The sequence below is a fragment of the Miscanthus floridulus genome, chromosome 11 (genome assembly GCF_019320115.1).
Source record: "Miscanthus floridulus cultivar M001 chromosome 11, ASM1932011v1, whole genome shotgun sequence".
NCBI lineage: Eukaryota > Viridiplantae > Streptophyta > Magnoliopsida > Poales > Poaceae > Miscanthus > Miscanthus floridulus.
In genome coordinates this window covers 94,039,514-94,064,129 of record NC_089590.1, presented here as the reverse complement: position 1 = coordinate 94,064,129, position 24,616 = coordinate 94,039,514, and the positions used below count along the sequence as shown (strand labels likewise).

At 40.5% G+C, this 24,616-nt stretch overlaps 2 protein-coding genes and 1 long non-coding RNA gene across 8 annotated transcripts; 2 read left to right on the top strand and 1 right to left on the bottom strand.

Moving 5' to 3' along the window:
• Positions 1-2,228: 2,228 nt before the first annotated feature.
• On the top strand, positions 2,229-11,997 carry LOC136493984 (ubiquitin-like domain-containing protein CIP73). Its single transcript, XM_066490115.1, has 15 exons — positions 2,229-2,402; positions 2,942-3,061; positions 4,247-4,364; positions 5,417-5,497; positions 6,898-7,010; positions 7,128-7,169; positions 7,249-7,389; positions 7,473-7,557; positions 7,636-7,817; positions 8,635-8,799; positions 8,889-8,960; positions 9,027-9,135; positions 10,004-10,390; positions 11,150-11,484; positions 11,574-11,997. Exons 2-15 carry the CDS (start codon positions 2,948-2,950, stop codon positions 11,703-11,705), a joined length of 2,076 nt encoding a protein of 691 aa, XP_066346212.1. The 5' UTR covers positions 2,229-2,402; positions 2,942-2,947; the 3' UTR covers positions 11,706-11,997.
• Positions 11,998-12,969: 972 nt separating this feature from the next.
• Positions 12,970-21,249, bottom strand: LOC136492664 (uncharacterized). 3 transcript variants are annotated; one of them, XR_010768160.1, is made up of 5 exons: positions 20,060-21,249; positions 19,877-19,985; positions 19,301-19,801; positions 18,706-18,977; positions 12,970-13,076 (listed from the first exon to the last, which is right to left on the bottom strand). It is a non-coding gene; the product is annotated as an uncharacterized lncRNA (long non-coding RNA). The 3 variants fall into 3 exon arrangements; XR_010768161.1 differs by lacking the exon at positions 12,970-13,076 and having other exon boundaries at positions 18,376-18,977; positions 19,301-19,360; positions 19,513-19,801; positions 20,060-21,245; XR_010768159.1 differs by lacking the exon at positions 12,970-13,076 and having other exon boundaries at positions 18,376-18,977; positions 20,060-21,245.
• LOC136492663 (serine/threonine-protein kinase STY13-like) lies at positions 14,749-22,435 on the top strand. 4 transcript variants are annotated; one of them, XM_066488655.1, is made up of 7 exons: positions 14,749-14,931; positions 16,977-17,108; positions 17,183-17,315; positions 17,426-17,621; positions 21,297-21,421; positions 21,508-21,666; positions 21,870-22,435. In XM_066488655.1, the coding sequence occupies exons 2-7, from the start codon at positions 17,005-17,007 to the stop codon at positions 22,182-22,184; spliced, it is 1,032 nt and encodes a 343-aa protein (XP_066344752.1). In that variant the 5' UTR covers positions 14,749-14,931; positions 16,977-17,004; the 3' UTR covers positions 22,185-22,435. The 4 variants fall into 4 exon arrangements, with proteins under 4 accessions (XP_066344752.1, XP_066344751.1, XP_066344750.1 ...); XM_066488654.1 differs by having other exon boundaries at positions 16,956-17,108; XM_066488653.1 differs by having other exon boundaries at positions 16,949-17,108.
• Positions 22,436-24,616: the final 2,181 nt, after the last annotated feature.

Sequence of the window (24,616 nt, the reverse complement as noted above, 5' to 3'; positions counted from 1 at the left end):
CCCTGTCTTGTCGGCTACCTCACCTCTATCTTGACAATTCCCCTTCTCCTCTGTCACCCCTGGCAAGGTAATTCCCCTCTGACCCTCTCAATTCTGTTTGGATCTTCCAAAAAAATTGTTAAGACTATGTATAATATCTAAATATTAACAACAATACATATGATATTATTAATAGTTTTTAAATTTTTTATCCCCTACTTTTTAGCGCACTCTAACCGATCTCCTAAATTTTTCCACTTTTCTAATGTATTGTCATGGACCCTGTTCATCGGCCCCACTTGTTAGCTTTACAGGAAGAGAGAAAGGAGGAATAGGGAAAAGGATGAAAAGGCTCCTACATCTGAGAGTTCAGGAGAGAGAAATGAGAGTCCCTCATCCATCGGGGGGCTGAATAGGGGTCGGTTGGAGATGTTTTTCATGTGTTTGGGCTCTCTAAATGAAATGAGGCCTAAGTAGGGGCTTAGATGGAGTTGCCCTTATCTCTATCTACACCTAAAAAGACTCTAAAGTAATCATCTACCCGGTGATACTAAATTTCGCTCCCTGCTCATGTATCCACGTCCTATACGAATCATCCTCCACTTAGAGCTCTGGCGTCCACATCCTACACGGTTTTAATACGAAAACCGGAGTCCACGTCTAATACAAAATCCTCGAAGCTCACACGTTTGCGTCCGAGTAATGAGGTTCAGTAAAAAATTATGATCCCAGTGCAACGCACGAGCATATATCTAGTGACTATATTATTTATAGTGGCTTATTATGGATGTGAACGAAACACATCAATGGACACGACTATTTTATACCTGCTCATAGTCACATGGTATTTTAATACTTATCTATTTCTTAGATATTTTTAGCATACAAGAATATCTAGACCTAGAGTATCGTAGTTTGCTATGAAACACGACAAACATGTCTCATGTATGCTCATTATTTATCTAGAAAATTCCACAAATATGCATCGCTATCTTTAGCACTAGCATTTAATGTATACTTATCTCCATTAGTCATGTATGATACTGTCTTTAAATCTTTTATGCTTTGCCATCCAGGCCTCCTACCCTAGTGACAAGTTCTGCTGTTACTTCATCTTGTACATTTTTTGATGTGAACCCCCTTTGGATACACATGATGCTCCTCAAATTTGTAAAAAACATGAGATAGCACACTTAACACGTGGATCCATCTATCAGCCTATAATCTTCCTACTCCCAATCCATCCGCAGAGGGCGGCGGCTGCCTCCTCTCCCCTCACGTCCGAGCTTGCCCCAATGTTCCACAAAGCGCTCGCCTATACGTGCTTATGCGCTAGGCGGAGGGACACCGCCTTACCTAAGGGGGTAGACGGAGAATAGGCGGCATGCCCCAGATCCAAGGCCGTACTGCTTGAGAGAGGGACGACAGGTGACGGCAGAGGCGGCAAGCGCGCCTGGAGGAGGCTAGCGGCAGGCGTGACCAAGAGGAAGGCGTGTTATGGGCGCAACAGGAGGCAGTGTGCGGATGGTGGGAGGAGTGCGGGCAGAGACGATGGGTGCGAGGTTGCATAGGCGATGGCCGTAGCCTGAAGGAGATAGAGGCAACGCCAGTAGGTGAGAACTGTGGACGAGAGGAGGCAAGTATGGGTGCAAGCAGAGTAGTGCGGGAGGTGGATGGATAAGGTTAGATGGAGTGTTGACTTAGATGAGGAAGAATAACGTGCGGTAAGTAAGGTAGACGGGGCCTTTTTTACATTATATATAACTTTAAGTTCATAGTCTCTTGTTTTTATTTATTTATTTTATAAGATAATAATATATGTAGATGTATATGATATTAGAGAATATGTAGACACGCCTAAGGTCTAGGTGGTAGGTCACTCGTAGATATCGCTTAGGGTCCCGTTTAGAAGAGCTTCGCTCCTTAATTGTTCGATGGAGTGATTTCATTGGATTTCTAGGAGTGAGCAGAGTGGGAAGCTGATGAGAATTGATTCTCTACTAATCTCTACCAGAATATAACAGAGAGCAGGTTGAAGCAGGTTTTTTTAGCTCTAGAGTCTATAGCGTAAAGGAAGAAGTGATTCTCTGTTGACGCCCACCTCAATTAATTAGCATTTTGAACGTTTGGGTGGTTAGCAGAGCTCTCACAAACTGCCCTTAGCATTTTTTCTAACCTTGCTCGACCCTTGGCCCGCCGCCTGGATGCGTCTCGCCCGCAGCCGATCTTCTCCATCCGCTCTCCGCACCGCAACCCGAAGAGGAGACTGCGCTCGGTCGAGCACCACCTGGGGCCCAGCGTCCTCGCGACCATCTCCGGCACGGCGTCCGCCCTCTGCAGCCCCGGTGTCCCTGCGACCGTCGCTGCTGTCCTACTTCGCCACTCGCCACTTTGGCCGGCGACGAGCACAACCAGGACACTAGGTATTCCCTCCCCTTGGTCCTCCCTTCCTGCCATGCGAAGCCGTGCGCCCAAACCTTAACGTAGTTCATAGATAAAACTGTGCGCCCAAACCCTAATATACTATTCGTAATCGGATCTGAATCTAATTACATGTGTATATGCATGTATTATGCCTACTAACTTCGATTGCTTTGCAAAAATTATTGGGTGTACATGTGTACACGCATGTCCTTTACTGGGTCCGCCCCTGTAGATAACTCGTGAGTTTCAGAATACACTACAGTGAGTCACTCCATATGTGACTCGTGAGTCCCAGACTACTAGATCAAGGAGAGATTCAATTGTCCTATGTTGTGCTGCTTTAGTGATTATTATAGTTTAGTTGTGCATCAACCAACACCTAGAGTAATGAATTTGTCTTGATTCTTGATGTCGGTCATGGCATATTTGCGATCTCATATTGGTTTTGGTTTTGGATTCTGAACTTATTTATTCGGTAAAAAAAACAAATTATATGAACTGACAGTTGCTGTTTGCAACTCTAAAATTCAAAGTGCAGGAGAACATGGCTACTTCAGATGTACAAATGCAACATTGTGCTGAAGATTCCGAGACTACAATCGAGGTCAAAATCAAGACCTTGGATTCTCAGACATACAATTTGCGTGTGAATAAATGTGTAAGTTGATAATGCACATGTATCTCATAAGGTGGCTGTTTGTATATTTACTCTACATAGTTACATGCGTGTTATTTGAGCTATTATTTGTGGTTGCGTACTTTGCGTGAGAAGCTCAGGGATTTTCCATGCAAGATTTGTTCAGAAATATAGTGTTTATGAATGACTCCCTCCATCCCAAAATAATCGTTCGTCTAGGTTTCGAGGGGGAAACATAGTAGATAGTACAGGTGGCAAATGATGCTGCTGCCCCTGTGAATTCGGTGAAAAAGGCTCACATGCTCCACTTCACACTACAAGGGATAAGCCTCCATCGGTTTTCTTTACCTTTTCTAAGTTGATTTTTTTATTTCTTTGGCTCATTCCACAAGGTTCTGGCTACTTCTAGCTAGTGCCGTACCTAGGAACTCAGCCTCTTTGTTCATTCATTATGGGACAAAATTCAAATCACAAACGTGCAAATAATATGGGACGGAGGGAGTATACATAAATGGCTAGTTTGCTCAATTTTCCCAAGTCACTTCTATAATATCCATCATATCCAATGTTTAATCATTTTTGTGATGTAACATGTTGATCTGAGGCATTTGGGGCAGCACTTAATTCCAATCTGTAAATTTCAGAAATATTTAAATGTGCATGTAAGATTCTTGATTAAATATTCTTTACTCATTGGGATATGGTTGGTTGTTCCTAAAATTGTGTTAAATTAGCACAAAAACATATTGATTAACTTCTAATCAACACATCTTATAAATCAGAAACTGTTTGAAAATTCAATTGTTACCTTGTAGCTAATTGTTTTCCGGGTAAGTAGCTAGCTTGTGGTTGTTGGAACTTGGAAGCAAACAGCTCTGATAGTTTTGTCTGGGGACCTGGATATGTTTGTGCACATGGCCTCATGTGAGACTGCACGCTAGGATAACTATGCAGTAGAGCTAACCCTTAACCTCGGCTAAGATCACAACAAGAAATGAAATGAAAAACAAAATTAGTTTTTTGGTGATTATGGGGTATAACATGCTAACCTATGCGCTGTTCCTCCATGCATTTACTATTTTGCTGGTGAGTAATAACATATATTTGTATCTGCAGCTTTGAAACTAGAGGGTGCATGAAATATTTTTCATGTCATTTTTTGTTTGTCAAGGCAAACCACATGTTACTCCATTGTCCCATTTACAGGTGCCAGTTCCTCTGTTGAAAGAGAAAATTGCTACTGTAACTGGAATATTGTCTGAACAGCAACGCTTGATTTGTCGTGGGAGAGTCTTGAAGGATGATGAACTCTTGTCTGCTTATCATATCCTTATCTACTTAGTGTTTCATTCTTCTATTCTATTTTTTCTGTTTGTCTTGTGAGATTTGTTTACTCCACCTACAGACTGCCCTATGTATTTTATCGGTAGATGACATCAATCACAGTAAATACTTCCTCTGTCCCAAATTATAAGGCGTTTTGACATTTCTAGATTCATAGATTTTACTATGTATCTAGACATAATATATATCTAGGTGCATAGCAAAAGTTATGAATCTAGACAAGCCAAAATGTCTTATAATTTGCAACGGAGGGAGTACTAAATAATGTCATATCTCTGAAAATTGCCTAATTATCCAGTGTTGGGGTTTAATCTGTTACTACTTTGCAAGACAACCTACTTTATTTTTTTCCATGGCCAAGTTTTTTTTCATTCGGTCTTTTTAGTTTCAAATATTACCTCCAATCGAAAATGTAGAGATTTAGAATTTTTGCTGGTTAAACATTTTTAGTTCTAACATCAATTAAGAAGTATGTAGATTGACAGCATAAGATTGATAATCCTGTTTGATATATCATATTTTTAAAGCCTTATGTCCTATCGGTCAGAGGGAACCTATGGTTCATGCTGATGAGATTGTTGGGAATGTATGGTGTTATTGGTGATGTTGTTAACGTTTTAAGTGAATGCAATTTTTTTTTAAGAAATTCATTTCCCTAATATTGTGAGATGAAATTTACCAAATTGATGGAGTCATGGTGTTATGGGTGTAAATGGATTGGATACAAATGAACAGTGCCTCAACAACATTCGTATTTGAATTTTGTAAAGATATAAATCAGAATATGAATATTCTGAAATATGACTTCAGCAAATATCAATATTATGAATAAAAAAAATCTCATAATTCAGCTGAAAGCAGAATCTCGGTAACTTGTGTAATGGAAAGATACAGATGACAGCCTATTCTGTCAATAGCATGCTTAATCTCATTTATTTTGTTTCAGTTGAACAGTGACTTCCATTATTTTTAGATGAGGAAATTACTCATGCCATGTTCGAGTATATTGCTTTTCCTTTACAACATTTTTAGATGTCGAAGATGGTCATACATTACATCTTGTTGTTAGACATCCAAGCCAGTCAGCTACATCTGGAAATGCAGCAACTGAAGGTTTGTAAACTTAAGAATTGTAAATTTATGGAGTTTTGTTAACTAGTTAAAAGTTATCTAGATCTAGAATCAAGAAAGCATCTTTTTTTATGTTGAGGTAATTGAATATTGCTTTCAAAGAAATACTATTGTTCCTGCTGCCTAGCAAACCTGTTGAATTAAGTTACAATGTTTTGATAGCATCATCAGGCTTTTCCTGTCTCCCTATCACTCTATGTTGTTTTGTTCACATGCTATAAAAGTGTTTTGGTGGCTTACATCCTTTGAGAAATGTTTTGGTCTTCATGGCATGACCATCAAGTTCTAGTGTTCTGGTGTCCCACAAGAACCATTGGAGAATCCCCTTGCGTTGGAACAATTTAGCATGTGGAGGCAGCTTCTATGGCAACACATTTTAGTTTTTGTATTGAACTAATAGTCTGATACTCCCAGCGCTCCCAGATATGCAAAGTATTATTAGTGTGTCTGTTTTCTTCTAGGAACACACAATTTAACAAATGTGTCATACAAATAGGTACTGCCTTATGGTTTAGTGTTAATAGGTTTGCTGTTCAAGTCATACTTATTTGAGCTCTGCTTATTTTATTTAGGGTAAAGTACACTTTACAACCCTCAACTTGCACTGAAGTTCGATTTTCAACCTTCAACTATGATACCGGTCAAGAAACACCCTCCAACTATCAAAACCGGACGAATTTGGTCCTCGGCCGGTTTCAAAAGCGGTTTTCTATTTTTGGGAGGCGTCGAAATTTTAAATTATTTTTTTGAGCATCTTAACGTCCTCAAATGAAAAAACTCAAAACTACAAAGTTGTAGATCTCATTGAGGTCTACAATTTACATATAAAAATTATCTTCATCCGACATCGTATCGAAGGGTTTTCTATTTTTTGAAATTTGAGTCTCATCACGTGACAAAATATGGTGCTGAAATTTTATATTATTTTTTCGAGCATCTTGCTGTCCTCAAATGAAAAAAAATTAAAACTATTAAGTCAATATAGTAGTATTAACATTGAAAGTTATCTGCGATGTATGCTATTTTCACCTTTTGTGATTTAGATCTTTCCATTATGTTTTAGTTTGTGCTATTGACTTAATATATCTGTATGTATAGTCAAGCACCCTCACTATATGGCAACCAATGCACTCTCTGCCACAACTTCACTTTGGAGCTAAGCTAAACTATTCGTTATTCAAAGGGCTTATCTCTGATGCTCCAATCTTTGTTGGACTCCTTCCAAATAACCCTATGGCCTGTAACTTGTCTGGACTGAGCATTTGTAACATAATACCATATTAACCGTTACAATTTCACGGTGCATCTTCCAATTTCCAAATATTCCATGTTCACTTCTGGATACTAACTTATATGCACTGTAAATTGGTACAATTTTACAGGTAACACATCAAATTCTGACCGTCGTCGTGGACCCACAGTGGCAAGAAGTGTAGTACTTGAGGCTGTTAATGTGGATCCTGGGAGCAGTGAACTCCCAGCTTTTGTTGCGCAGGTGAGAGTAATTTCCTACATGCATTGAGGCGTTCTGTCCCACCATTCTTTTGCTGAAGAACCTATAAGTTTGACATATAGCTTGATTATATTCAAATTTGTCTTATTCTTTTGATAGATTCTCCAAAGCGTGCTTGGAACAATCAATGCACAATCTTCGGTAATCCAGTGACCTTAAAGTAATTTTAGATTATTTATTTAGATAGAAACTTGTTTGAAAATATTTTCTCTGACGTCAGGGTACATCAGCATCTTCTGACACCAGACCTTCAGATCCTGCACAATCTTCCATCCCAAATACTGTAAGAGTTGAACTCGACCAGCAACAAGCTCCTCTGCTTTTCCCGTCTGAACCAGCACATGAGTCATCACAACCAAATGTAAATATTCATCTGATTGTTGTCACATGCTCATCCTGATTCCCAAAAAGGATGTGTTTAATTTATGTATTCCTTTGTTGTAGGTCATCCCTGATGCTTTGACAACTATGTCTCAGTACATTGACTTTATGAGGGACTCATTTAGGAGGGAGGGCTTTAATCTTAATGGTCTGATTTTATTCTTCTGTGAGCTACATCCATCATGTAATCCACTTAAGGTTTACCTCCATTTATCTTTTTCTACAGGACAAACAGAGGGTAATGTGGAAAACAGAACTGCAGGAAGTACTACTAGTGTTGGTGGTACTCAAAATCAGGAAAGCCAGCCTGAATCAGCTGCGCTTGGGCTTCATAATTCATCTTTGCTAGCTAAAAATATGCACTCCACTAGGCAAATTGTTGTTGAACAGACTGGTGCATTGCTGTCTGTAAGTCGCATCTTTCAAAATCTTATTACTGGTACCAGTTAGCTAATCTTAATTTATGTTCTTACTGCTTTGTTTAATGTCTTCTGTTCATTGCTATTGACTTGATGATGTTGTGCATTACTTGATGTTTGCTGATAGTAAACCTCATTTATTTCTGATAATAAACATGTAAATTTTTATTTTTTTTTTTGTTATTTGAATGATGGCAAATGTTCTCTTTTTATCTGTATTATTATTACTATGGTACTGCAAGATTTGTGTTTTGTAGATCCATGGACCCTCAGTTGGCACTTTTTAAAATCCAGTCACCAATAGTAGGATCAAATCGAATGCTCTACAGTGGCATCCATTCTACCAAAAATCCACTGGTTTATACACAATTTCGTGTACCATGATGTATTTTATATTGAAATAACATACATCATTCTTGTCAATTAAAAACGGAACATGTACAATGATGTCCCTGGTTATTTTTTAAAAAATGTTTTTCATCGCCTATTTGGTCAACATTTCATACCAAGGAAACAGTGCATTTTTTATCATGACTGAACTATGTGAATGCTTTAATTTTGGTAGTAAAGGGTAATCTGTTAGTGTTCAGTCAGGGAATTGGAGCATCTATGCGCTCCTTTGACATGTTTACAGTAACACTTCAATACGAATAAAAAATAAATAAGTGATTCCCATGCACGACTCATGTATTTTCTTTTGAAGTTTGTTTGCATCTATTTAATTCCCTGCTTATAAGTTCTTGTTATTTTCAATTGAACATCTCTTAAGTGTATCTTGAAGTTAATACCGTTGTAAAACAATACAGCAACTCTCAGCTCAGCTGGGAGATCTAGAGAATGTAACTGATCCTGCAACACGAAGGGACATTCAAAGTAGTGCAGTTCGCATGGGTTCTCTACTTCAGAACCTTGGTTCTTTGCTTCTGGAACTTGGCCGCACCACAATGCTACTGCGTATAAATCCGTCAGCTGTAGGTTTTTCCTGACAACTGTTTTGACCTCATTTCCGCTTAGATATTATTATGCACTATTGTATTGATTTGTTGTACCTTCTTTTCAGTCAGACGCGGTTGTAAACTCTGGACCAGCTCTTTATATATCTCCATCAGGGCCAAATCCTCTTATGGTTCAAGTGAGATTTTGGAATTTTAAATTTTAGCATTCACTGATAACAAGCTTGCTGATTTATTTTGTTCAGCCTGTTCCATTTCCAGGAAGGTCTGTCCAAATGGGTACATTATTTTCCAGTCTTGGTTCGCAAGGATCTGTTCTACATCCGAGAGATGTTGATATCCATGTCCGCACAAGTGAGTAATACTGTTATTGTCTATTCCTTAAATTTTTCCTCTTGGGATTCTATCATCTTCAAGCAAGCATCACATTTGTTTGACTGAATTTATGGAAAAGTTGCTCACATCATGTCTAAGTATGCCGAACTATTGCATATGGCTGAACTAGTCTATAATTCTAAACAAATAAAAAATGTTTCATCTATAACATTTCAACCGAACTTTTCATCTATGCCACCAGGCTGTGTCAATGGCATGTAGGACCAAAGCCTGGTGCTATGGATGAGAAGTGCTCTGCAAGTGGTGTTATTGGTGCAAATCCCACAACTACAATGAGAGTGGGCCTGCCAATAGGAAGTTTGAATGTTATAATATCTAGCAGGTGGTTGAACTCTGTGGGGATGCCAGGTTTTGATATTGGATTTTGGATGATCTCAACCTGGGATCTCTAGCATACTTTATAAACCAGAACAATATGGTGTGTTTGTCCTAGACCTGATCAAACACTGGGACGGGTTAGGCCGAAAAAAATGTCGGGTCTGTCAGGCTATTTCTCGGGGGTTTTTTGGGGCTTTCCTACTTTGGGTCAGGATTTTTCGGGTTGGGTCGGGTCATGGGTTGAATCCATGGCCAGAACCTGACCTGATGCAGTGACGGGTTGGTTGGCCCATGATCAGGTCTACTTTCTCCCTAAAAAATTATAAGTTGGGTTTGTCAATTGAAAAATTAGTAGATTTTACAATTAATAGCTAACATATTTGGACCTTTTATGGGGATAGTTGTACTAAATGTGATGTATCTTTGTAGCTACTTTTCTTGAGTTCTCATTTATCCTGTTGTTACTTTGATTATGACAGTTGTTAAATGCATCTTTTTTTGTTGTTAGGTGGGTCCGTGCCTGGAGCCAACCCAAGTGAGTCGGCTGGTGCACAAGCACATCAAAATGTGAATAGGCCAGGAGATGCCTCGCATGCAAATATTGGTGAAGCATTTTCAGGGGTTGCAAGTGGCACTCCTTTTTCAGTTGAGTCTGGAGTTAGACTATTGCCACTTAGAACAGTGGTTGCCATGCCTGCTGGCATCAGTCGTGCTCCATCAGGGTCGTCTAGTGGAGGTGTTGGTATTATCTATCCATTTCTCACTCGAGTTCGACAAAGGGCAAACACTAATGGTAATGATGAACGAAATGGTCAATCTCCAAATGAACCTGCTCGTAGTAGCACCCATCCTAATCAGCAATCAATTCCTCAGTCATCTCAAACTCATGAAGCAGGTCAATTTTCCTCATTACCATCTTTTTCTACCTTGTTTCAATGTGTCGCATATTCAGTAAACCAAAGAGTTTCTATTAGGGGCTCAATAGGGTTTTACTGCTCCTGGTTGGGCTGATAAGCTGATCTGGCAGTGACTTATTTAGTTATCGGACTGATCAGAATAAGATATGTTCAAGATTTTCTTTTGAAAGAAACTTCTGTTTAACTGATACTTGATTCGAATTGCTGGCACCCATTATATAGGCAATCTGATCCTGCCATAGTATGGGATCATGCGACTTAAATGAGCTTCCTCCTAAGTCATCTAAGGAGTCTGCTACAGAACTACAAATGTGAGGTGCAGCTGAGCAGTAAAGAAATCAGATACAATTAGCCCCCATTTTGAATTCTGGAAAGCTACCCATCTGATTTAATATTATCCAAGTACACAAGCTATGTACTGAGGCAGTGCCATAGTCTTTATGATATTCCGTTTTTTAATTTAATTCGAATAAGTTGTATATTGAATGTGGTCATTAGTACTTAAAAACTCCACATATATGATTAAAGTCCACATATCTGGTTGTAGTTTTTTCCAGCTCTTAATCTGATAAATTAATGGCTGGTTTATTGGAAACTAACATCCAAGTACTCAGATTGTAGTTGTACACATGCTTCTTCATAATTTGTGCTGCCTTTTTTTGGCCTTTGTTTTCTAGATGATTTTCTCAATGAAAGCTGTGGCATTATTGAACTATTCTTCATTCTGTTGTTTACAGGTAATCTGGGATCTCCAGTTGATGTCAATGTTGGAGATGGCTCTGAGACCTCACCTGGGCAGCAGAATGGTCTGGTCACACTCTCTCAGATAATGGACTTTCTTGGATCAATGATCCCTGGCGAAAATGTTCGAGGAAATACCTCAAGCCAGCAATCACCAATGGCTTCCACCGAGCAGGGAGAGGGTAGAAATCTTGCAACACCAGAAGTGTCAGGAGCCAGTGCGGAGGCCCTACACTTTGCTAGCATGGTCAGACAAATTATGCCATTTATCTCCCAAGTTGAAACACAGAATCAAAGTGCCCCACCAGACAGCAGCAGCACACCTGCACAGGCAATTGCCGCTTCTGCTCATGATTATTATGTTTATTTAGTATTTTTTTTAATCATTTAGTTGACCTGTAACATTGATACTGGATTCAGGCTGCATCTGGGAGCGCAGACAGAGCTAGGGATGTCCCAGATGATTCTATGAGTTCTCGTCAACATAACCGCGACCAAATTGATGAGCCTAATTCTAAAAGGCAAAGGTGTGACACTGACTTGTCATTTTAAATCCACTGCAGATGTTTTTCTTGGATATACTTGTTTGATCTTTGAACGTAATGATTTATATGGGTTGAAATGGTGAGCCTTTATGGTTTTTAGTAGTCTAAAAGAAAATACTAATGCAGTTTTCAAATTGTGTACTTATCAATATTGATCGAAAGTTGACCTTAAGACCAAATAATTGGATAAACGTTTCACTGCATCGTTGTCCCCCATGGAGCCATGGTTTGGCTGCATTCAGATCTTTAGAATCTCGTTTGCAAGTTCTTTAGAACGCCACAAGATATGCCTACTTATATTTGTGGACAAAGAATTTACCTGTTTTTTTTCCCTTGCAGAACTAATGACTGATTCAAATCCACGTGTGAGCTGGGAATCTTGCCAGTTCTTGCTTACCCCCAGCGGATTATCAAATCAGGACTTGAGGCAAATGTATAGTTGGCACTGAGGTCACTAGACGAGGCGCCCAATGCCTTTTTTTTTTGGCACATCTTATAAACTGTTATTTTCGAGTTCAACCATTCACGCTGCTGGCATCCAATCCCCAATCTGTACTAGTTTAATTTATTTGGGATGTAATCATTTATGCAACGAATCAGCTCTAGTCATTGCCGTAGCATGTGGAGGACTCCTGCCATCAATAATATTATTATTATTATGAAAATGTATAGCTTAAGTTTGTATGCTTTTTTGAACATTGTGTGATTAGCTATTGCTTACACACACAACTGTTATTGTTAGGATAACACCTGGCATGTTTGGTTACTATTACAGAGCGTGCATGGGTAAAGAACTGCAAATATATGTTTGGTTCGCTGATTGTAAATATATATGTTACATATGTGGTGTGATATATATATAGAAGATATATGTTTATGGAATAGAAGATATAGTAGTTGTAGATTTTACAAAGTACCCCAATTTCAATGAAAAATGACGTATAGTGATAAGAACATACAAAGAAGGTATTCAATCTAGAACTGTTATCTTTTACAGATAGCGGAAGCTACAGCTGACGTATTCAAGAATCATGAATTACAAAACCTCAGACACGTGCAGAATGCTACAATAACCTACAGATTTAAGCTCGTGGTCCCTAATCTGATGAAAAACACTGCAATGACAAACCCGCACAATGGGCGCAGAAACACAGTTCTTGTTCTATACCTGACAACAAAGAAACATATGTCGTGCCCTTAGTATACACATGGACCAAAAATCTTGACTGAGGTACATGGGAAATGGAAACAACAAATACCTGCTGATGATATGTAGTACCTGTCTCAAGAAAGTGTCCATATATATTTTGTGCTCTTTTATTTTAGTATAGGGCTTGAGAGTAGTTCTAATATTCTCTTGAGAGTAGTTCTTGGCGGCCTGAAAAACATAGGACCAAACAATTATATATCCATGATTTTGGGGGGTAACGTGGTGCAAAAACTGTGGCACGGAACTATAAAAATCTTAAATGCTGGAGATGCACATGGAAATAGGGGGCAGCAACTCGATGTACATTTACAAGATGAGGGCTGATGAAGTCACTTGATGTTTGATGAACCTCCAAAGATATATCTGAGACCATTTGGACATAGGCCTGGCCCTGCGCGGGGGGCGGGCAGTGCCCCCGCACTGGGCTCTCGGATCCTTGGGCCCCTCCCATGAATATAATAGCAAGGCTAATAATAAAGTCGGCGGTTGGATATAAGAATTTTTGTAGTCTATTTTTCAGGCCACTTACATAGTAGTTAGCTCTTCACCATTAATACATGGTCCACTTGTCTATCTTAGAAAGTTTATTGGTTCTTGTATCTAAGCCGATCATAAGCTTACAACCCGCTTCTCTTCTTTTCTCTCTTCTCTACCTCAGCAATCATGTTACTTAGAGCCTGCTATTATACTTGCTCTGACGCTACTTTGCGGAGTTGCTGCCAGGCAAGTTAGGCACGTCACCACTTTAGAAATTGTTTTATTTTAGAAAAATGTTGTTATAGCTTCTTCTCGTGAAAATGGCTTCTAGCTTCAATAGAAAATTATTTAGCCTTAATAAAATCTAAAAAGTTCCATTTACTTATTTGCAATATACTATATACTCATAGTTATTGTTATTATTTGTGTTATTTATTGTACTAGCCATTGGTAGTGTCCCATAAAGAGAATATATATAAAATCAACAAAAATAAAAAATTTAAAAGGGAGAGAAAAAACAAAAAAAAACAGAAATTTCCAAAGAAATTGTGAAAAAACAGCCAGAAGGCCCGTGCGGGTGCCTTTGTTTTTTTTACGCCGTCGATCCATGATTTGCATTCCCCTTGGTGCTGTTTGGATTGTCACGGAGAATGGGATAGGGTTAGGAGGACGAAAAAGTTGAGGCAGGTATACGAGAGATTATCCTTTTCCCATGTTTGGATTTACCTTGTTTAGGATAGGGATATATGGTGGGATCCACACCAGATTAAAAAAGAAAGGAAAAGTGACCGACACCTCTTCGAGTCTCGTCTACAGACTCTGCTCGTGCAGCTCGTTCTTCCTCGTCATCTCCTTCTGGGCTTGCTTTGCCTGCGCGGCTAGGCGTTCCGGTGCGCCAGTGGCCCGACCAGCGCCCGAGCGGACAGAAGCGGGATCCCGCGAGAAGCAGCGTCTCCGGCCTGTTCGCTTCGTCACTGTGAATCATAAGAATAATATTTTTTTTTCGTACTAAACCAATTAACAGTAACAATCCAACCGAAACTAACCGGCTGTCCGGCGGGGCGAGATGCGGCCCAGGCGCGCGGTGGGACGAGCTACTCCTCCGGTGGCCGGCGCAGCCAAGTGAGCAACGGCCTCTGCAACCCTCGTGGAGGCAAGCTTGCCTCCGATTGCAACGGCGACGGTCGGATGTTGTGGAAGATTGCGCAAACGAGGCGCGTACAGTATCTTTCCCGATCGTAACCCAGCCCTCCGATTGGAATAGGATCTCTGGGATATGGTGGCCTCTTTTCCCACTGTCCAAACATGGGTTCAAATCTATCCCATCCCTCGTTTCCCTATCCCAATCTTTATTTCCCTGAACCAAACGCCACCCTTCCGTCCGCTGCATCCCTCCCGAGTCCACGTGCGTTCTGACTGTCTCTCTCGCACCGCTCTCGCTCTCAGAGACTCAGACGACTGGTGGGCCGTCGCCGCCGCCGCCGCCGCCCTAACCAGGCGCTGAGGCTTTCGCTGGTCTTTTCGCCGGCGACGAGCACCCCACCAGGTACTCCCACCCCTTCTCTTCCTTTCCCTTCATGCTGTGCGAAGCTGAGCACCGAAACCCTAACCTAAAGCTATTTAGCTATTTGATTTGACAAGCCTCCTAGCTTCCCCTTTACTGGATCTGCCCCTGGTGGGTGATCTCCTCGTGATGCAATGGCGCGTGCAATTTTTTTTCGTGATAGTTGGTTCACATCACCAAAAAAAAAAAAAACAGCGGCTTAGTTTTAAATTGCTTTAGTTTTGCGGCGGACCGCATTCAGGCCACCCACTGGTTCAGTTTAGGTACCCTTCCATTTTCAGTGTTTATGGAATTTAATAGGCTTCTAGTACTTCATTATTTTTTGCTTCTGCTCTGGTCAACATTCTAGTTCTTCTTCTCTAGGAGGTCAGAGGTATTATCATGGTGTGTGAGCCTGGTGCGGAATTTAGTCGGATGTGCATGATCATTCTGTTGCATTCATTTCTGTTGATGTGCTCTATGTTTGTGTCTTTTCTACTAAACTTGTGGACGCTTTCGGAGTAGATGTTGTCAAATACACAGGATGACAGGACCTTCTAGCACACAGCCATTTCCTGTGAGGTTTTCTTAACGTGTACAAAGGTATTGTGTATTCTGACAAATTCTACTTTTGGATGGTATTCAATAGTTGCTATAAAGGTATACATGGGCCTCATGTACATACCATCACTTGGACATAGGTAATAAGGTTCAACCTAGAAAAGCCCCATATATTTGATGAATTCAACCTTTTGGAAGTATCCAAATGTACTGATGTATTATGAACACCCCCAAATAACTTCTACAAGCAGAAACACACAGCGACAGGAGGGACTTCCACGCTGCCACTAACAAATCTAGATCGGTGCCTTTCCCTGGTCGACAGTTGGCCTATGGCGGCAGTGGCGGCGGCGGCAGCCCTCAGTGGCGTCTCAAAAATGGCCACACACTCTTCACTGTATCCACTTGCCTCTTATCTCCTTCCTGTTTCACGCGACTGGTGACGATCTCAGGTGAAGGTGACCTCGATCTCATTCTTGGGTGTCAACGTTGGGGGTGGGCTAGTTGTGACCGGATCTGTGGTATGGCGGCCCTACAGGCCAGTTCCAGCGGCGGGCACCTACCTTTGGTGCTTCAATGACAGTCAAACGGCATAGCAATGTTGGTTCCATGGATGATGCTGGTATACCCCCACCTGTCGGTGCCACGCTGTTGAGGCCTTTACTCACTTCTTGTTGTGTGGATCCATCTGGGTGAAAACTTAGTACTGGTTTGTCCCGTCATGCGGTGACAGCGTCTTCAGATGTCTCTCTCCTTGGAGACCTCGCATTAGGAGGTGCCCTTTGTGGGGGCAGTGTGATGTTGGTTTCCCGACTTGGTGGTCAGAGCTCAGCCAGCATTTGGAGTTGTTCATCACCTTTGTTGGATTTGGCTCAAGCTTAGGTTCCGCTTTCACCCATTTTATTGTGAGATTGGTTCTTGTGGAGGAGACATCATGAAAAAACCGTGAAAGTTTGACTACATGATTAGCATGTTAAAGATTATTATTATTCTTATAGGTTTTATCTTTTTTTGGAGATGTATTGGCTATAAACCTTTAGGCCATATGCCTATCTTTCTAGTGGTGGTTTTTTTTTTGTAACTTTTGTGGTCCGATCAGGGAATGATTGAAGCCAGAATAAATCTTTACATTATCTAAAAAATAACTTCTACAATATAGGTATAAACTTGTTAAAAATTTGTATACCTGGTGAGGTATTCCACCATTTGTACCAACTGGTTACTTCTACTGCCAGGAATCCGTAGAATACATGGCACAGTACTCATTTGTTGTAAGGTGGTCTACTCGTGCTAACCAACTTTGGAATACTTTCTGAATAAAAGTAAATAAATTTGTCAGATTCACAAAATCTCAGCCTTTTTACCTATATATGTTCCATAAGGTTTTCTATCTGTTCTTTTGGAAATACCTTTTCTAACAAACCTCAAGTACTTTCTAAAAGTTGATCTTTTATTTAAGTTTCTAGTGGGGTCGTGTGACCCTACAGGACCCTAAACAGATAGCTGCCATCAAGGATGGAAGGTCTCTCCATCGATCCCAAGTGGCTTATCGACCCGAAGCTTCTCTTTGTTGGACCACGCATCGGCGAGGGCGCTCATGCCAAGGTCTATGAGGGGAAGTAAGGCTCATTTTTTGATCTATCATCTGCAATTTTCTCCTAATCAAGCACTTATTTGATGCTGGGATTGGCAGGTATAAGAACCAAAATGTTGCTATCAAGATTGTGCACAAAGGGGACACCCCTGAGGAGATGACCAAGAGGGAGGGGAGATTCTTGAGAGAGGTGACCATGCTGTCAAGCGTGCAGCACAAGAACCTCGTCAAGGTCTACTTTTGCAGTCATGTTGATTCTTTCCTCCTCAAGGAGATGACCAAGAGGAAGAGGAGGTTTTTAATGCATTTGTTTATTGAAAACTACGACTGCTTGTTTCACAGTTTATAGGGGCCTGCCTAGAACCTGTCATGGTGGTGGTGACAGAGCTACTAGTGGGGGGCTCGTTGCGCAAGTATTTGGTCAGTCTCCGACCTAGGAGCCTTGAGCCTCATGTAGCAGTGGGGTTTGCCTTGGACATTGCCCGAGCTATGGAATGCTTGCATGCACATGGGATCATTCATCGTGATCTTAAGCCTGGTAAGACTTGTCATTTTGTGATCTGATCGTTGCGTGCTCTCTATATTATTCATTGCATAGTAGGTGGTTTTCTTCAAACTGTGGATATACCTCTTTTTGCTCTCCATGTTTACCATGTGGGTATATATCTTTATTACTTTCTTCGGAAAAATAATTAACCTGCAATATTTACTTCCTTTTAACAGTTGATTAGTAAATTCCGTAATTCCGTAGTTGAATATCAATCTTGTAATGGCATTCATGTGGATTAGCTCAGGATGGAAATGTGCCTTATAGTAACCTGCAGATGAGAAGTCTCTTCTCCTTGCACTATTACATCCTATATATATATACACGCGCTATTCTACACCCTAGGTGTAGAATATTATTCTACACCAAACTGTTATACTGAACAAAATTCAGTACCGTTCAGTAGTCGCGTTTCAGTATTTTTCAGTATTTCGAGGTACTGGGTGTAGTACTGAACTACTCAGTATTTTTTTCAGGTCAGTTTTGGCTTGCGGTGTAGAATAGTATTCTACACCTAAGGGTGTAGAATAGTGCTGCCGCATACATATATATATAATTTTATGGTAAATTTTTCCATTACATGTTATTGAGATTGTAGAATGTTATGTTATCATAAATCTTCTAAAAAAATCTGTTTTTCCCCAGTTTTGGTGATTAATAAATTTGTGCCTCCTTTAATTTTGTGGCATATTCTAATATATTGATTCACATCAAGTTTTGTTTCCTGTTGTGTGCGTTGTCTTATTTTATACATGTGATTATTCTTCATTTCTTTTCTGCTACCACTGTTCTCTTCAAAGATGAAGTTCAGATGTTTAGTGCCAACTGTTGGCATTGTACTCACTTCTGGCAATCTATGACATACCATGGTTATCTAAGAACCTTTTTTCCCTTGCCTATTCTTTATTGTAGCATGCTGTAGTTTGCTACGAGCTTACATAAAATCCCCTAACATCCACTTTAAACAGACACCTCTTCTATGAATCATTCCACGCTTTACAACTTTTCATGAAAATTACGATATGCATCTTCTTCTGAATAGAATTTTAAATTTTGTTTGGAGGAAAGAACAAACCAATATCGTAGAATAAATATTGTTTGGATAGATTGTACAAGGCGCTCATCATTTAGCTCTTCTCGCAGCTATAAATTTTCCAACCCTTCTGATAGAACCTACTAAACACTGCCTTGAGATGCATCTTTAGCAAGATTCTGGAACTCAGGCCTGGCATCTATCTCAGAAGATTCATCGGGAGACATTGAAATTCTCCTATCTGATTTCTGAACAACTATTCTCTAGATGGCCACATTAGCAAAGTGCCTCTCCAAAAGCATCTGAATACAAACCTGCAGGGCATGTGAAATCTTATATAGCGTGAAATCAGGTTATAATTTCTAAATGTAATGCATGTACACAATACTCTACAACACATCAAAGCAAAACACATCATTTGTTTTGTCAATGCAGCCTCAAGATCAACCATGATGCAATCATTCTGAAAATGACCATTACATTTTATTGCATCAGGAATTAATACATGTATGCTTAAAAAATGAACAGGAGGATAGAGTGCTGGATCTTTACATGGACACATATACGTTTGCTTATACTACTTTTTAATAAAAATAAATAAATAAACGACTAATCATACATATCAAGTTGAAAATACCGTGCATTTGACCGCTTTCCACTCTGGAGTTTGGAGATGTGTGCATGAAGATGTATTTCTCTGAAAACATGGGTTACTTAAGTATATAAACTGTATATAATTTCAACAAGCTATTGTAAGAACATATACTGCCAATCATCTTTTCCTCCTGTGAAGACAAAAAGTATACTGCCAATCTGCAATCTAAAGCATTAATTCATCACTATGCTAACCATTGTTTCCTAGGTAGGGTTCCACCGCGGAAATAAGAGGAGTTGGAATACACTTCTTCAGGTTGCTAAGGTGCCAATTACTGAAATTGATCAGTCTATAATTGAATCAACACCATGAGACCTATAAGCTTGCCGAGGATCATTTGTACTCAACCGACTCCCACACAATCTCTGCATTGTGCACAGAGTTTGTTTGCGGTTTGCCTCAACTACAACAGATGACCATTCTCTCCTCGCTTCAGCTGCACATCTTGTAGGTTTCTATTTTGGTGGTGGAGTGACAGCCATGCTGCGGGAGCATTATCAGATGTTAAATAAAGAGTTCTAAACGGTCAAAATTATCGTGCAAATAAAGCAGTGTCACCTCTATTAGGAGTACAGATAACAGACTCTCAGATAGTGTAGAAGATGTTTGCATTTCCCAATAATCCCTCCATTAATCTTCAATTGTCATCACCAAAAGTTTCTCGTTCCTGCAATTTTTTGAACCTTATGCCAAAAAATGTGAAACTGGACAATTTGAAGTTGTCATATAACAGTAGTTTACCTGACTAATTTGTTTGAGAGGCATGCGCTGGTTTTCGTGGCATTTGTAACCGCTTCGGCCCTTCCACCTCATACTCCAAACCTGCACCCACGGCCTCTACCATGTATGTCCATGGCCGCCTCAATGGTCCCTGCTGCTCGTCCCTCAGTTACTGAAATACCAAGCATGTCATCGAAAAAGCCACTATCTCTGTTGTTATTAGGTCTCGGCTTTGCTTCATCGACGTACAAACTGTAGCAACGAAGGACATCACCACTTCATATGCTTTATCCAAGGAATCTGAGTAAGAATCCAAGTATCGACGCCACCCTTACCATAAACTTGTTTGCCATGGCATGAAAAATTCAGAAGCCATGACAAACTAAAGTTGAATCATGCATCACAAATTCAAAGAAAAGAAATAATTGTAGTAGAGAAGTCTCACGACCGTGGGGTAGTTGACCTGATGGGGTAGGTGTGAGAGGTTGCCGGCCGGCCGCCGGCTTCCTGCCCTTGGTGGCTGGTTGAGTGTAGCAGCAGGGAGATGAGAAACAGAGAAAGGAGATGAGAATTGGATTGGCTGTAATTGCTTGATTCACTCCTTTGTTCACGACTGATTAAAAAGAGATTACAAACTCTCCTAGCCTCTCATTTGCCTAGCTGACTTCTTCCCTATTGCTAAATCAGGCGCCTGCATGATCTCCATGCATGTTCCTGTGCCTAATTCCTGAGCTGCATGATCTCCTTGGCCTCTCCTTGCCTAACTAGCCCTTATTCCTGTGCCTGTAGCTATTCCCAACCATAATAAGAAGAGATTAAGATTATCATGGTTCTGTCATCTGCAGTGTTTGTCGTGATTCTACTGTATAATTTATCAAGTAACATAACATTTAGCTGAGATTTTGCTAGTGCATAACTTGCCCAACCTACTGTCATTTCCTGTTCCAAATGCATCAAGAAATATAAAGTAGCCTGAATGATTGGTCGTGATGTAAGCATAGTTTGAAGATGTTAATTTCAGCACAATGTAGTCTTCATCAGTAGAGGTTACTATTATCTGAATTTCAGATCATATATGTTCAATCCAACAATGCATTTTATTTTTTATTTGGTTTATTAAACCACTGGTGACATCTTGTTAGTTTATCATGAATTTCCTTTTTTTTTTGTCCCATGTCATCTTTTAAGAATCTACCTGACAGATATTTATTCAGACTGTTGATCTTTAGTCTGTGTTTTTTCCCTTCACTTCGTGCAGAGAATTTGTTGCTGACTGCAGACCAGAGAACAGTAAAACTTGTTGATCTTGGTTTGGCTAGGGAAGAAACATTAACAGAGATGATGACTGCTGAGACAGGAACATACCGTTGGATGGCTCCAGAGGTTTCTACTGCATTCATATTTGTCAGTTTCTGAATCCTTATTTTTCTGTGTTATTATTATTAATGTAACATGGAATATCTCAACAGTTGTACAGCACAGTAACATTGAGGCACGGAGAAAAGAAGCATTACAACCACAAAGTAGATGTCTACAGCTTTGCAATTGTGTTGTGGGAACTCCTTCACAATAAACTGCCCTTCGAGGGAATGTCTAATCTTCAAGCTGCGTACGCTGCTGCTTTCAAGGTAACACCTGATACTCTAATCATGAGCCAATTATCCTGAAGAATTGTTGAGGGCATCCCTGGGTTATGTTTGCTTTGGTATGTTTATATATACACATATCTTGCATGGTGTTTCAAATATGTTCCACCACATGAACTCTAGTTTATTCTTACACCACTGCATGTGTTTTGTATTTGACCAGATGAAAGCCTTATTTGCTGCAGAATATTAGACCAAGTGCTGATAACTTGCCTGAGGAGTTGTCAGAAATCCTAACATCCTGCTGGAAGGAAGACCCAAACGAGAGACCAAACTTCACACAGATAGTGCAAATGCTCCTACATTACCTATCCACCCTTTCGCCACAAGAAACCTTGGCCCCTCGCCGCACATTCAGTTCGGAGAACACAATCCTGCCTCCAGAATCTCCTGGAACGAGCTCACTTATGGCTTCTCGGGGTGACCTCGGCAACACACCGAAGGGCAAGAAGGAAGACAAGCCAAGGGGCTTCTTTTTCTGCTTCAGTGAATGCTATTAGCACAACCCCAAAGGGAACTCTGAGAAGTTGCAAATACTGAATCAACATCGTCCCCTGATGCCCTGAGACTCAACCATGGTTAGTCGATCAAGTCTCGGCATCCATAGTCCATACCCTGAAGAATGGAAGTGTAGTCGAACTGTTGTTTCTGCTAATCAGGTCTCCTGCATCGCTGACATGTTGATATACAGCAGGGTAAAACGGGTAACATTTTGACTCCAGATAGTAATGATGGAAATAGCTTATCCCTGTATTTTTTTTTAGCGAAAAATACAGCAGGGGAGGCCCCCACTGTAAGATTTTATTAAAAAACAAAAGCCAGAAACTGTACAGAGGAGAAAGAACAACAAAAACAAAAACCACCTGAGAGGCTGAGGGAGCCACTCTGTATTTTCGGTGCGCCATGATATATAATGGAGTTACTAGAGCGCGACTATAGATTGCCTGTCTCGTCTGCCATCGTATAGAAATAAATCAATAATTCGCATTTATTGTGTTCTTGTTCTCGCAGTGGTTTGTGTTCTTGGAGGACAGGACTTTAGGCTGCAAGATTTGTGTAGGAGAAACTGTTGCAGTACTGTGTTTGTGTTGCTGCACTGCAGCAGCAGCAGCCTCTCCAGCAATGACTTTATGCACATAATTTATTTATATAACTTGTAACTTTCCAACAACGACAAGTTATGGAAATATTTTTTTTCCAAAAAAGTTGAAAGTTATAACGAAAATTATGACACGTTGTTACGTAAAAAGTTATGCATATGTTATAAGTATAATTTTGTAACTTTTCAAAAAAGGAAAAATACGGGAATGGTTTTTTCTAGAAAAAAGATTATGTTGGTAAGTTATGTTTCGCAAAATGTTATATTTAAAATTTATGTGCATAACTTTGCAACTTTATAAGAAAATATGGTGATAAAAGTTATATGTCAAAGTTGTGAGTATAACTTTGTAACTTTTCAAAACAAAAGAAAGTTGTGAATTAAAAAAAAGTTATGGAAATTTTTTTTTTCTAAAAAAGAAAAGTTGCTGGGCTGGTGGGATCGCTGATTCGCTAGGTCAGAGAACCACCGTGTACATCACAGCACGCAAAAGAGAATGAATGGCGTATATGCAGCACTATCAGTCGGCTTATCAGCTAAAATCTACAGTATTTTTCTCTCACAACAAAACAGCTTTAGCCGGCTTTAATACCAGCCGAATAGGAAATAGACAAAGATGTGAAAATTTATTTTTTTCGAAAAAAGAAAACTCTGGGACGTGTCGAAATATTGTTCGCCGCATTCCAATCGGCTGAGGGTTCGCGAATTAGTGCCATTGCCTTATATTAGGTTACAAATCCTGCAGTGTCGTCCCTGCCCACTGTTCAGGTGTGGACGTCCGGTGCACGCACGGGCACGCCAAAAAAACGCACGCATTCCTCTCCAGTCAAAAAAACGCACGCATTCCGCGCCGAGACTGTTAGGATCGATGATGTGTACCTCTTTGTGTAACCCGTAGATCCGGGTAGACTCCTCGCCTTTCTCTGTTGCAGCGCATCGGCAAGCGTAGACGCTGGTGCCGCGGTGTTGAAGGCGTGCAACGCGGTGGAGACGATCACCAGTGGCGCTGTGGAGGTGCGACGGCGGTGGTTGGGGCACATCCTGTCGCTGGCAGCACGGTCTTTAGATCGATTTAGGGTTACTGTAGGTGGGTGTGGCGGCTCACGGTGAACCTCGTGGAACGAGCCCTGATCCCCACCTTCTCTATTTGTATGTGCTGTGCGACAGGGGCCCACCAACCAGTTAGGGTTGGGCGCCCCCGATCAGGGCGCAGAGGCAAGGGCCCAATAGGCCGTTGGGCCTATTGGTGGAGATCAACTAACATTCTCCCCCTTGATCTTATTCCATCTTTCAATTTCATATCATTTACTTTTGTTCATTTCATTACAGATTAGCTCATAGAGCATGTCTCATCGTCACGGTCCATTGTCGATAGACTTAACAGCTACAACTCACTACTCTATTCTGAAATAGATATTTATCTTTGGGCCTTCTTTTGTTCAGGAATTTTAGGCTTTTCCTTAAACCCATGCTAGCTACATGTTCTCTGAACACCATGTTCTCTAAACATGTTGTGTGGTAAGCCTTTTGTAAGCGGATCCGCGAGCATCTTTTCTGTACTTATATGCTCAAGACTTATGACTTGATCCCGGACTTTATCTTTCACAACATAATACTCTATGTCAATGTGTTTGGCAGCACCACTTGACTTATGTTGTGAGCATACTGTACTGCCAGATTATAATCGCAGTATAACTTTAAGTGGTCTATAGATGTCGTCAACCACCTTCAAACCGGGTATGAACTTCTTTAGTCAGTTCACCTGCCCGTTGCCTCATAACACGCTACAAACCATCGTACATTATGGACGATGTAGTGACAGTTTGCTTTGAG

What these genes read in the sequence shown, in the direction of transcription:
- LOC136493984 (XM_066490115.1), top strand. Translation starts at nt 2,948, where the DNA reads ATGGCTACTTCAGATGTACAAATGCAACATTGTGCTGAAGATTCCGAG. An exon ending in AGACTGGTGCATTGCTGTCT is followed by an intron (nt 7,818 to 8,634) that starts GTAAGTCGCATC and finishes AAAACAATACAG; the next exon opens with CAACTCTCAGCTCAGCTGGG. An exon ending in TGCGTATAAATCCGTCAGCT is followed by an intron (nt 8,800 to 8,888) that starts GTAGGTTTTTCC and finishes CCTTCTTTTCAG; the next exon opens with TCAGACGCGGTTGTAAACTC.
- LOC136492663 (XM_066488655.1), top strand. Translation starts at nt 17,005, where the DNA reads ATGGAAGGTCTCTCCATCGATCCCAAGTGGCTTATCGACCCGAAGCTT. An exon ending in TCATCGTGATCTTAAGCCTG is followed by an intron (nt 17,622 to 21,296) that starts GTAAGACTTGTC and finishes CACTTCGTGCAG; the next exon opens with AGAATTTGTTGCTGACTGCA. An exon ending in ACCGTTGGATGGCTCCAGAG is followed by an intron (nt 21,422 to 21,507) that starts GTTTCTACTGCA and finishes ATATCTCAACAG; the next exon opens with TTGTACAGCACAGTAACATT.